The sequence below is a fragment of the Calypte anna genome, chromosome 2 (assembly GCF_003957555.1).
Source record: "Calypte anna isolate BGI_N300 chromosome 2, bCalAnn1_v1.p, whole genome shotgun sequence".
Taxonomy (NCBI): domain Eukaryota; kingdom Metazoa; phylum Chordata; class Aves; order Apodiformes; family Trochilidae; genus Calypte; species Calypte anna.
In genome coordinates, this window is record NC_044245.1 from 107,699,011 (window position 1) to 107,711,547 (window position 12,537).

A 12,537-nucleotide genomic window follows, 5' to 3' on the forward strand; every position below is an offset into this window, starting at 1 on the left:
ACAGAAATGTCAGGTCACACCAGATGGCTGGTAGACTGGTATGTGAATACGTTCACATTTAAAGGTCAGCAGCTACTTTGATTCCCTGGAATGGATGTTGATGTTCATAACATTTGTTGTGCAATTTACTCTAACTCTAGGCAAGAGCAGTTCAAATGTATGGAAATTTGATGAGGGAACAAGACTTCCTCTGAATGCCACTGCAAGGAACAAAGCAACAAATGTGTATGCTTCCGTGCTGACATTATATATGTAATCCTCTTCTCATTAGTATTCTCTGAAATGTAGTTATATTTAAAGCATTCATAGCTGGGTTTACAAGCTTTTGTTGGAACCCACAGATTCATAAAAACAGCCAGACAAAATTAACAAAGATTTGTCAGAGCTAACAAACACCCTGGATACAAGATACTCTACTATAGTTGTCTTAAAATAACTTTCCTATTTTGACATGTCTTCATCAGCAGTTTTCATGCAAATAATCATCCAAATGTGCTTTTAATTAAGATATGCACATAGATTTACATGGAGTTAAGAAGACACAAATGAGACTGTTCATAAATTCAACCCTGGCTGAAATACTTAACATTATAAAATGCAAGCATTTCATAATTTCAAATGTGAACTACCAGATTTGTGACTGCAGAGATCATTTATATTTTTTTGGAATCCAGATTAACTTGAAATGGCATAAATACTTACCTGTGTTTTCATCGGAACGAAATACATAGAGAAATAAATTATAATACATTGCAGGAGATACAAATTCCATAGCATATATCCTGAAACAGTAAGCTACCATGGGAAAAAGCCTTAAGCTTCTGCATATTCATATCAAATGGCAGTTAGTCAAGAGCATATCTTAAAACTGACTTTCCCAGTCAGTAAGTATGATCCACTCATTTTTCACTGGTGGATAGATTTTACCAGAGCCAAAAGAGGCAAGGGTTTGATTAATAGATTAATGTCATTAACTGACCTAAAAATACTTAGGACAAAATTTTTTCCCCCCTTTCTTTCTTCAAGTTTCAATGCAGGAAAAAAAAAAAAAAAAAAGACTCGGGAAGCCCAGCACTAGGTTCAAAATTGCATTTTACTATCTATCAAAAAAACTGTAATACCAGCTCATGTTCCTGAACAAAACCATTTTTCTTAAAAAACCTGTAGCACAGCTGACTAACACTGCTGGTATTTTTCTGCGAAGAAAGGAGGTGAGAGATTAAAAGTACATTATGTGGGGTTTTCTTTATGAGTGGATGCTCTGTGTGGATTTGCAATTTAACTGGTTACAATTGCAGTCCTCCAATACTGGTCACTTCTTGTGAAAACAACAAAAAAGATTTGCTAGGCCGCATCCCACAGCTTTCCTCTGGAGTTGGCTTCCCTGCTTTACAAAGACCTTTCCTACATGGTTGCTAGGACTACATCTGTTCTTTTTAATGAAGCATCCTAATTTTGGAGATGTACATTTGACGTATTTACAAATAATATGGATATTCATCACAGATCAGATACTGCATTGGTCTGTCAGTGAGACATTCAAGGGTTTGCAGCCTGGGTGTTTACTTTCAAAGAAATTAATTTCTAATTCAAAGAAAGTTTTACTAAAAATCTATAATGTAAACTTCTATATGTGAGACCACTGAGAGAATAACATGACAGTAAACCCCACCAGCTTTAAATCTGCACCATGTTCCACTGCTCTTTGCCGTCCTCATCCTGGTGATTCAGGTTAAAATGTGCCACATGGATTTGCTCTCCCTGCATCCCTCTCTGGCACATTCCACTCTCTACAGATCAGAACGAGCATCCAGAACCTAATTCTGGGTTCCCACATTGTGCAGAATGAAACTTGGCACTGTGGACACTGAGTCCTTGAGTCGGCTGCCCTGCTCCTCTCCCTCATTCAATTGCGTGTCTCTTGCTGGTACCTGGAGGCTGCTCCCCTAGAAAAAACCCAGGCTTTAGTGAATATTGTCTTCTCTGCTCCTCCTTTTCTGGGCTCTGGACTAGCTGTACAGCTGGACCCAGCAGAGTATGTGCACATTGTGTGTGAGCTGTGTGCATGACTCATTCCCCACTGCTGAGTCTATCAGGAGTCACAGCATGGGCTTAAAAATAAACTAAACTAAAATAACCCCAATATTCAAGACAGTGGCTCAGGTTTGGAATAATAATAAAAAAAAAGGTAGGCTGATTTTCTAGCTATTTAGCGGTCTGTCTTCAAGAATCTCAACATTGCAGAAAATCTTCTAGCCGTGCCACCTAATATCTATGCTAAACAGTATACACAGTCTCATATTCCTGATACAGGCAAAGTAGACCAATTTCATTGCTATTTGCATCACACGGATCAGCTCGCTCAGTCTAGCTTTTGCCCAGTTAGCAGATAACTGAATCATAATGTCTAATAGTCTGGCTGGCACCACATTGTCTAAATGCAAAAAAAAGGGACTGATCCTAGACACTAGCACTCTTACTTCAGCTACCTACAGCAGGCAGACACAGTTCCAGGGTGCTGGGCAGGAGTTCTGAGCTGTCATTTTTGTAAAGTGCAGATCATGACAGAGAAGTTGTATTCTTCCTTTTTTTTTTTTTTTTTTAATTTATTCCCCCCCCCAGCTGTCCTTTTCTGCTTTTATTAGAGCTCAGGGCTTTTGCTGAGACACAGATGCCACCTGCCACTGAAACTACCTTTCATATTTGTAAATAGGATGTTAATTCTCCTCTCTGCTTGAACTGCATTTTTCAAGCTATCTTCCGTTCTGCTAGTACAGATAATAATGTCTCAAAAGGAGAAGATAACCACCAAGTAAGCTGCCTTTTCTGAACACTCGATTGCTGTTCCTAAAATCCAGAGTTGCTGCTTGGAGACTTTTGTAGTATCCGATGCAGTAATGGCAAAATATCTGTATTTTTGCTCAGATTGTGCTATGAAATAGTGAAGGAATTAAATATATGTTGTTCTCATTTTCCCACTTCTTTCATATATTCCAGTTTATCACAAAAGACTGCTCTAGAGTCAAGTTTTAATAATTTATTTTGTGGAATAATATTATGAATTTTTTGCAGCAGACAGATTCTATGCGGCTGCTCTCCTTGTCCTCTCCCCTAGCTGAACATCAACAGAATGAACTGAGGAAAAAAAAATAGACCACAGCAATTCAGACTGATCACCCCTCCTACTCCCAATTAATAATTTTCTGGAGTGCATGTGGATGAGTCTCCTTCGTACTGAACTTCTTCAAAACCACTACTATTGCCACCTTTTCCTATTTTTTAATGGAATGCTTTTTCATTTCCCCTCCCCAGTCAAAGTTCATTACTTACAACATGTACACTGTAAATGGTATCATAAAGCTTGCAGACAGGTTTCCATTCCAGTTTTCATCTTCATTTGTTCACAAATTTGTTCACTTCTTCCACTTGAGATGAAATTATTTGTGCCTTTGACTTCACCTACAGTGAAAACAAAATAGCATCAAAGAAGTTTGACTTGAGTTTCTAGAACTTAAAAGAACAAAATAAAAATTCATTTTTCCCAAGGTCATAATGCTTAATCATGCAATAACTAAACATGATTGCTCTTCCAATGCAGCACTCATGGGAAAAAAAGGATGGTGTGCTCTTTATCAGATTTGAATCTTATCTCTAAACAAATTGGTGGAACGTTTTGATTAACTTGTTAATGAGAGCATTTCTGATTAGCAGCCACTAATATGTAACTAGAACCAGCCATCTTGCTCTGCTAGAACTCTGTGTATGTGCATTTGCCCTTGATTTTTTTTTTTTTTTAACACCATATGGATCCATGCAGTCTGTGTTACAAAAAGCCAGATCAGATCTTCTCAGTAGCATGTCTCCCACTTCATCTGTGATTGATTTTTTTTTTTTTTTTCATACTTCATGTTGTGAAAACTTCTGTTTGGAGACAACTCTCACTCATGTAAATGACATTTGCTGGTTCAGAACAGAGCATTATGAATTACATATAACACTGCAACTTCCGTTTAGTTTTTTAAGTAAGCAATTAGTTGATTAAATCTGGTAGTTATTAAGTCTTTTAATAAAATTTTTTTATTAACTGTGGTAGGAGTCTACGTTGCTCCTTAGAAGTGTCAGGTTTCATTCTGGCTGCTATTGTCATGCCTTTGTCACCAGGAAAGATTTCTGGGAAAGCTGAAGGTAAGGAGAGGAACAGAAAATGAAATGATCTATCACCTTGGTTGGTTAACAAACAACCTTTGCAGGTAGCGAGGACATCAGCAGGTTTTCCTTGGCCAGAAAAAAAAAAAAAAAAAAGGGAGAAAAGAAAATTAAATTGACATGGCAAATACTGTGGGCAGTGGTAGTATGGGCTACTGTGTGATAGTCTACAGGCTAAGTCTCCCAAGAAGATAAATGTTTCTCTGCAACATGAAGCCTGAACAATTCCTGTTCCTTAGCAGCCCACCCTTTTGCTCTGTTTTTCACAGGTTCCCAACTGATAACAGTATCAATTGCTACCACTTGTGTGCTTTTTAAACCTATTTCCATTATTTTATAGCAAGGCACATGTCTCTCAGACCTCTGGGTGCTGCAGAGCCTCTTTGGGCAACTCTCTGTGTTGGGAGGGTTGGGAAACTGGCAGCCAGGGTGATGGAGAGGCTGCACTGGCACAAGCATCACACAAAGCTTATTTTGTCACTGGAAGCTGAAGGACTAAATTGAAATTTGGAAGCATAACCTCTGCCATAGCCTCTGCCATGGACAAAGCCAGTGGTGGTGTGCAGTGCTGCTGGCCCTGTTGTCCCCATGGAAAGCTTGTCCCTGCATAGGCTGCTGTTGAGGACAATAAATGAGTGGTTTGAGGGCAATAAATGAGTGCCTTGGAGGCAAAGTGGTGGAGAGCAACACAGTTTTACAAAGCCACTGAATATAAATATAAATATTTGCCCTTCTCCCTTGGGATGTAAGTCCTCATCTTGCACCCAACACCCCTTGTCCAGAAAAGCCAGTGCTGCCCAGTTTCAGTGCTCTGCCCCACGCTCCTGGCAGGGTCCCTGTGCAGTCACACAGTGGGAGTGACTGTGCAGCCATTTGGGTTGACATCAGATCTCCTCACTGGCTACACACTTGTCCATGAAAGACCTGCAGGTAACTGTCTGGCAACAGCCTTATCCCCAAAAATGAATCTTGAGCTTTAAAACAAATTTGAATTTCTGAGAAATACAAATAGCCACAGACCTATCCATTTTGAATGCAGTCCCAGCAGCCTCAAAGGTATTAAAGAACCATGGGGAAAGGAGGAATAGAGGTTTATTTACCCTTTCTTCCCCTGAGGTCAAATGAGTAAGCCACTCTGCCCTTTGTCCTAGCAAAGTCAGAAATGTTTTCTTTTACACCATAATCTTGCTGAGTGCCTAGATGAGGTGGTACTGTTTGCTTTGCTAAGGGCAAGTCACCTTAGCTTCCACCTGCCTCGACTTACACCCTTATTGCACAAACCACTACCCAGGCATAGCAGATCACTCTCAGATTGTGGTTGGGTTTCCTTGCGTATTTCTTTTCTTGTTTCCCACAGCATCTCAATGATCTGTTGGACTAGGAGGGCTAAAAATGCTTAACTGAATATTTTTTTTTTCCATTTAGTAAATATTCTTCAATTACAAAACAGCACTTCCCCACTTTCTCTAAGGTGGCATCAAGACCATTTCAAGACTTTGTTACCAAAGAAACCCCACAGGCTGGAGTAGAGGAACTCAGGCACATGGGTGCTTGCTCATGCACACACAGGCACGTAGCCTGCAGCCAGGCACACAGGGCCCTTTGCACACCAGGAGGGTTTTAGAGCTCAAAAGACAGAAAGTTTGATAGCTTTGGAAATGCACGGCTGAGCATCATTCTCTTAATCAGCAGCTACAGCTGCTGTCAGCTGCCTTCCTGGCAACCCCCTGCTGATGGTGGAAGCCATTTAAGGAATATTTTGCAGTAGGAAGATCACCTCTTAAAGGGGAAAGCAGAGCACTGTGCCACCTTTCAGCTGTAGGGCCAAAGCCTTTTGCACACTGCGTTTAGAGGACTGGAAAAAATTACATAGCCTAATAAGCAGCAGAGAAATCCTGACCTTTCTTTACTCCTGTTCTTTTCAGCACTTATGTGAATTATTGATTTGTGATTAATAACTTGTACAGTACCTGTACGTGTGTGACTTTCTCCAGCTTATTAAACAGGAGTGGAGCAAAGAGCCTCTCCTTCCTCACCACTTTTGCATTTTGTCACAAGGGGTGCTGAAAATATTTGAAAAGTTGGTAGCTGCTGGTTGTCAGAATATTTTTTGCACATCCCTCCCAAAAGTTGCTGTGGCCACGCACACCTGGATCGCCTCAGATGGAGCCACTGCCAGGATAACTTGGCAATGGTCCTTTTCCCAGGTGCAGCAGGGCTTATTTGTCACAAAATGTCAAACTTCAGTTATGTTTAACAATACAACAACCTCATGCAAATACATGAGTATGCAGTACAAAACTTCAATGTAAGGGGAAAATGTGGTAGATCCCAGCAGCCAGAGCTCCAACTCCTCTCCATGGATGTGCAAAATAAATGAGGGCAGGAGGAGCATCATGGTCACCTCTTTCATATGCAGGGACCTCTGAGCTGGGCATTAGGGATAAGCACTAAATAGCTGCTGATGCTGTTAGGGGCTAATTGCATCCATAAACTTGAATCTTGGCTCTTTCAAGTTCTGCCAGAAATGAACTTGAAGGAGATAAATGTTCTTGAACTTACAAAGTACTTTTACAATTAATTGCCCAAATACTCCCCAGAAACGGGAAATCAGTTTCCTCAGTTTATTGGAAAGACACTTAAATCAGACTATTAGGAGGCTTAAGCAGGAGCGCAGAGTAAATTGCTATCAAATCAGATTGAGGAAAGGCAACCCCCCAGTACCTGTTTGCTTTTCTGATGGTTTGCTGGCCCAGTGGTGCCATTCCAGTCCAGTCCTGAGGTAACAAGCAGGGACTGAGTACTCTGTGGCAGCAAACCCGGGACCTCTGGCAGTGCTGCTCCACTGTGGAGCAACAGTCACAATCCTCACTGGTTCTTCTCCCCTCTTGGCCCCCAAACCCAGCAGCATTCAGTTCTGTTCCTGTGGGCAGGCAAACCTCACCTCTGTTGCTGGATGGAAGTGTTGGAAGCAGGAGAGCCAGGAGTCCCTGCTGAGAGGCAAGGGGATGTTGACACTGGTGTTGCTAACTCCAGGGGAGCCTAGAGCTGTGGCCTCAAAAAAGCCAGCTTGCAAGGCAGCTGAAGGGTGGGTACAGCCAGCTTTTAGAAGCTTCCACTTGACCTCCATAATAAGTATTTTTTACTCATTGTTTCTAAGCTCTTTGCCTGTAAAAGGAGGAAGATGTCTCTGACAGTGTTGAGAGTATGTTGTAGGTCAATGTGGATATTGAGAAGTGGCAAAAGTTTTCCCCTTTTCAAGTAACAAAGATCAAAATCTCCAAAGTTTAAAACATTCACTTTAAGTACTTTGAAGCATCAACAGGTGTTTTTTTTTCCTAAGCTTTCATCTTTCTTTTTTATATGATATCCGAAAACACAGATTCTGTATAAATTCCACAAGATACAATGTTCAGCTTCTGTTTGACAGGAGAAAATTGTGAGCAAATCAAACTAACACCTTTCATTATTCCAGCTGCAGGAACTTGTCATTCCCTACCAGCATCTCCAGAAGCACAGGTTCAGGCAATTGAAAGAAGATAAAGCATTAGAGAGTCATGTTTGTGAGCCTTCAAGTTCCCAGTTGAAGGACTCTGATAAGAAACCCTCCATGTTTTAGAATTTCAATTGTTGGTTTACTTTTTTCCCCTCCAGAATGCTACTGAGCCTTAGCAAACTTGGAAATCCTGCAGCACTGATGAGATTCTAAGTTGCTTTATATAGCTGTAAGATTAAATTAAAGTACTGGTGAATATGAAGAATTGCAGCCTCAATCTGAAAAGAAAAGTTGTCATTTCATAGGCCAGGAGTGTAAATTTTTATAACAATAAATTTGTATATATATATATATATATAAGTATACATAAAAAGACCACATATCATACAGTCCTCTAGACATTACTGCAACATAGGTAGGTAGTAAAAGTATCCTCAGAAATCCTGTTTCAAAAAGTTAGAAATGCTCAAACTATACTTTCCTTATCAGACTTCTTGCTTCAGAATCCTCCCAGATATTTTTGTTACTATTTTTTTTTTTTAATTTAAGGTCTCCTTCCAAATTTTTAAGAAGTATGTCTGTGACCAACCTAGCTTTGCATTTTATTCAGGGATCAGCTTTTGGCTGTAATAAAGTTTGAATAGACAGTCCTTTGGATAGAGAAGCCCAGCAGATCCATCAGTATGTCATTGAGAGCCATTATACACCTGCTTTCCATTTTCATGGCTGCATGTGCTATATTTGGGTACAAAGCAAGGCAATTCAGGTGGCTGGGCAAGCATTTTTGACCAAGGGTTGTTGGATAACAGATCTCACCTTTACTGACATGGTTAAAATCTGTAGTAGCAGGGTGTGGATGAAATACTGCTTCAGTACTGCCAATAAGTCAGTGCATAAATTGCCTTCCTCATGAGAGGAGGGTGTACTCAAACAGAAAGATCTAAAAAGGATTATTGTTTTAGGCTGATCTTTTTTTAAAGCAAGTTATCAAATATTTGATTGAAGTTCTGCGAAGAAATAAAGAGCTTGATTTATGCAAGGAAGTTGACACCTCTGCCAGGTGCTGTTATGAAGCGGGTTAGCATTATCAGGCTAATGTGACTTAATTACAGGTGCTGAAAACAAAGCATTTAGCAATGAAGTCACAACTGAACAGCCACAAGTGACAGAAGTAGAATAGTTCCATCAATGTGAGCGATAAAGTGAAGCCCATTGGTGAAATCAGTGGGTGTCTCGCCTGAATGAGCAGTGCAGGATTAGACTCGATTGTGCATCATGCTGGCACGAGTCAGAAACATAGAACAGATGTCAAGTAAATAGAGAAGTGTGGGACAAAGCAGAAATAATTGTAAAAATGTGCCCAAGGATAAAATAAATTGATCCTAAGACACTAACAAACACTCTTGTATAAGACGAAATGAGCCTTTGTACTGGGTTGGCTTTTATTTTCTTGCTAATATTCTATAACAGAACTACACTAGCATGATAGGAGGGGGGGATAATAAAATAACTTATCAATGCACTATTAACTCTACATGCTCTTACCTAATAATAAGATATTGATGTCTCCTTTAATGTGTGTCCCATTGTTGAGAACTTTCTCATTACTCTGCAGTAGCATACACAAAATGGCTTTTTTAATATACTCACGGTCATGAACGTTTGGTGCTAAAGACTTGCTTAAATGGTCAAAGATATCCTATTTAAGAAACAGCAAACACTTACATTGCACATTACCAACATTAGCATGGAATCTCATTACGCATTAGCCAGTATTAATGCAATTTATAACTTACTTTAGGTTGAGCTTTGCAGAATTTCTTGATCTTTGTCACATCATCAGCTGAGAATGTGAGTACTATTTCTTTGCTCATCACTTTGATATTATTAGCCAGTGTTATTGTCCTGGGTCTTCACCTCAAGATGCAGAGAAATGTCATGAGATTAACTATTAAATAGATGAACTATTTAATACATACTGGACCATTGTTTTCGTGACATGAAAAGCTGCTTAGGAACGAGAAAGTGCAAGTGGAATCAAATTCAAAGAAATTATTAGTTTGATCCTTTTTATTATGGTTTAGTGAGTGAAATCCACACAGTAAGAGGATTTAATGAAGTTCCAAGAGAAGAATTCAAAAGAATTTGAACTGCATTGTATAGTTTTATAGCACTAGGGGTCTCATTTCTTCCTTACCCCACAATATGAGTGGGTGGGATATCTGTATAGGGTGAAGCAGAGGAGATCTTATCAAAGAAGGTACTCTGGCATTAGGGCTACCTTTGAAGGAAAAAGACAGGACCACTCAGTTTTTGCTTTGTTTTCAAAGGGCTTGTCAGCCACTTGAGCTTCTCCTAAACACTGATCAGCCAAGACTTGCAAACACCAGAGGGTGAGAAAAAGCATCATCTCAAAAAGCTGTATTTTAAAGTAGAAAGCGAGGAGACATCACCTTAACTGCTGCTTTCTGAACCTGCCAGTCTTTTTTAAGCTAGCGGGCTTAAGCTAGCTGTTGGTGAGACAGCTGATGCTTCAGAAGAGCCATGAGAAAAGATATTTGGAAGGGAGACTGCAACTTGTACATCTGCAGCACCTATAGGGAAAAAAAAAAGTGAAGCAGCCCAAGATCTGTGTGTGAGCAACACGAGCCACTCCAGGGCATGATTGTGTCTCCCAGGTAAGAGGACTTGAATGGAAACTAAACCAAAAACTAATCCAGCTCCAGCCTTTGGAGGCTCCCAACAAGCCCCTGTGTCTGCTGGGCCTGTCTCAGCTGCCATGGTCAGAGCTCTCCCGGTTGCCTCTTTTGTCTGTGCCCAGGTGAGGATGGAGCTGTGGATCCACCAGAGCCAGGCACTCCAAGGGCTCATGGAGTTCACCTGGCACTGGGGAGGGCTTGGGGCCAGGCAACATGAGAAAATTTGGCAGAGAAGAGAAGGAGATAGGTGGAAATGGCTGTTCTCAGCTCCAAAGGCAAGCAGGGCAGATGTCTTCACCAGGCACAGGGAGCAGCAGACCACAGCCACCAAAGGTAAGCCCTATTTCTGGCTTCAAAAAGCCAGGATCTTTCTGAGTAGATTCCTGAGCTTTCCTCAGGGGAAAGCTACGGAGATTTGGTTTTTTGTTTTGTTTTGGGTTTTTTTGTTTGGGTTTTTTTTGTGTGTGTGTGTAATTGTACAGATGAAAATAATGGGAAATTAGGAGAAAAATACAGATTTTTTTTTTTAAACTCTTCGGTAAAGAAACAAATCCTCTCCCTTGATACCAGGTTCCCTTTATGCCAGCTGTGCTGGCTGTGGCAGTCAGCCTCCTCCACTGCCATGCAAGGCCAGCTGGCACTGATCTGGGTTGGGGGTGTCGCCTCAAAGGTACAAGGAGATTTTGACAATCATTGATTATTCCTGCTCTACAGTCATGCAATGGCATGGTGAGGAAGAGAGGACATGATGACACCCTCAACTCCAGTGCTTGTTACCCCCTGAGCTACAGGTAACCCCTTGAGGTAAATAAGGACAGTGGGATCTGTGGAGCAGTCCTCCTGGAGATGCCAGCTCTGCACCAAGGGGTGACACCTCCCCAGGACCAGCACAGCCACCCAGCCAGACCAGTGCCACCAGTAGAGCCGGTGGAAAATACCGTGTTAATACTTGCCATTAATACTTAACTGATTAGAAAACCCAACAACCAGTGCATATTGCCTTGTATACAGCCGAGAGACAAAACACAGACCGAGCTACAACAAAGCTGAAATCCAAAATAATTACATTTTGTCACAATTCCTTCCACACAGCCCAAGCTACCAAGGAAGCCAGCAGCCAGCACCCGAGGAGATACATGATTTGCTCCATAGCTCCCTTCAATCCCAGTGCGAAAATTTCCCAATGCTTGAAACAGGGAGCAACTAAATCTTTTAATGCTCTCTGAAAAGCAATCAGCTCACTGAACGCATCATTCAGCAGCCTCCAATATAAAATAATTAAACCATGAAGAGCTGCTGCAGTAATCTTACTTTAAAATCCTAAATTCCTTTACATTTTGAGGATCTGATGTCATTGACTCCAGTCAGACACACATAGGCAGGGCAGAGACCACCGGAGCTTCTTACAGCTCAGCTGAACATACCTCTTCCACTCCTTGAACAGGGGCAGCTTAATTTTATGAAGATTTGTTGTTGCAGCAAAACTATCCAGGAGATACAGCTAAATCCAAATCCATTTAATTTCCAGACAAATTATATTTTGATGCAGGTCACTAGAAGCTAATCTTTCATCTCTGTTTTTCATACATGAAAATGAAAAAAAAAATAATTTCAGTTTAAGCAGCATTTATCATACTAAACAGAATTAAATCAGATGGAAAATTGCATAAAGAAACTCAGTTAAAACAATCAAATTAAAAACTCCTTTACCTGTGTGAATGTAATCTTTAATTTTCTCAGAAAAGGAGAAAACCTTATTATTAAGCAAACTTAAAAGGGAGCCTGGATTAACCTCTTCCCATTTCCCTGCACTTAAATTGTCAGTCTGTCTTTATGAACAGATTTTGCTTCCTGTCTGCCAGGCAAGTTCACTTGCTTGTTCTCACATGCTAGGAAAACTTGTGTTTTCAGTATTGCAGAAGCACTTAAGAGGTATGGTAAGCAGCAGACAAGTAGCAGATTATTTTTTTTTTTTTAGCTACATCCATCTATACACAGACATGGAGGTGCATACACACACCTGCACTTAGTAATATGACAGATTCAACAAAAAAACTAGCTAGCAAGAGGCTAGCCCACTTTTAACAACCTTATTATAACTGAATTATAATACTTTTTCACCCCCCAAAATTCCAT

At 40.5% G+C, this 12,537-nt stretch overlaps 1 protein-coding gene across 1 annotated transcript in view; it reads left to right on the forward strand.

Moving 5' to 3' along the window:
- The window catches only part of MEP1B (meprin A subunit beta), a 34,288-nt gene extending 26,463 nt beyond the window's left edge, over nucleotides 1–7,825 (forward strand). Inside the window, exon 15 of the mRNA XM_008497612.2 lies at nucleotides 7,682–7,825. Within this exon, the coding sequence (XP_008495834.1) occupies nucleotides 7,682–7,825 (144 nt within the window). The remainder of the gene's footprint in view (nucleotides 1–7,681) is intronic.
- Nucleotides 7,826–12,537: the final 4,712 nt, after the last annotated feature.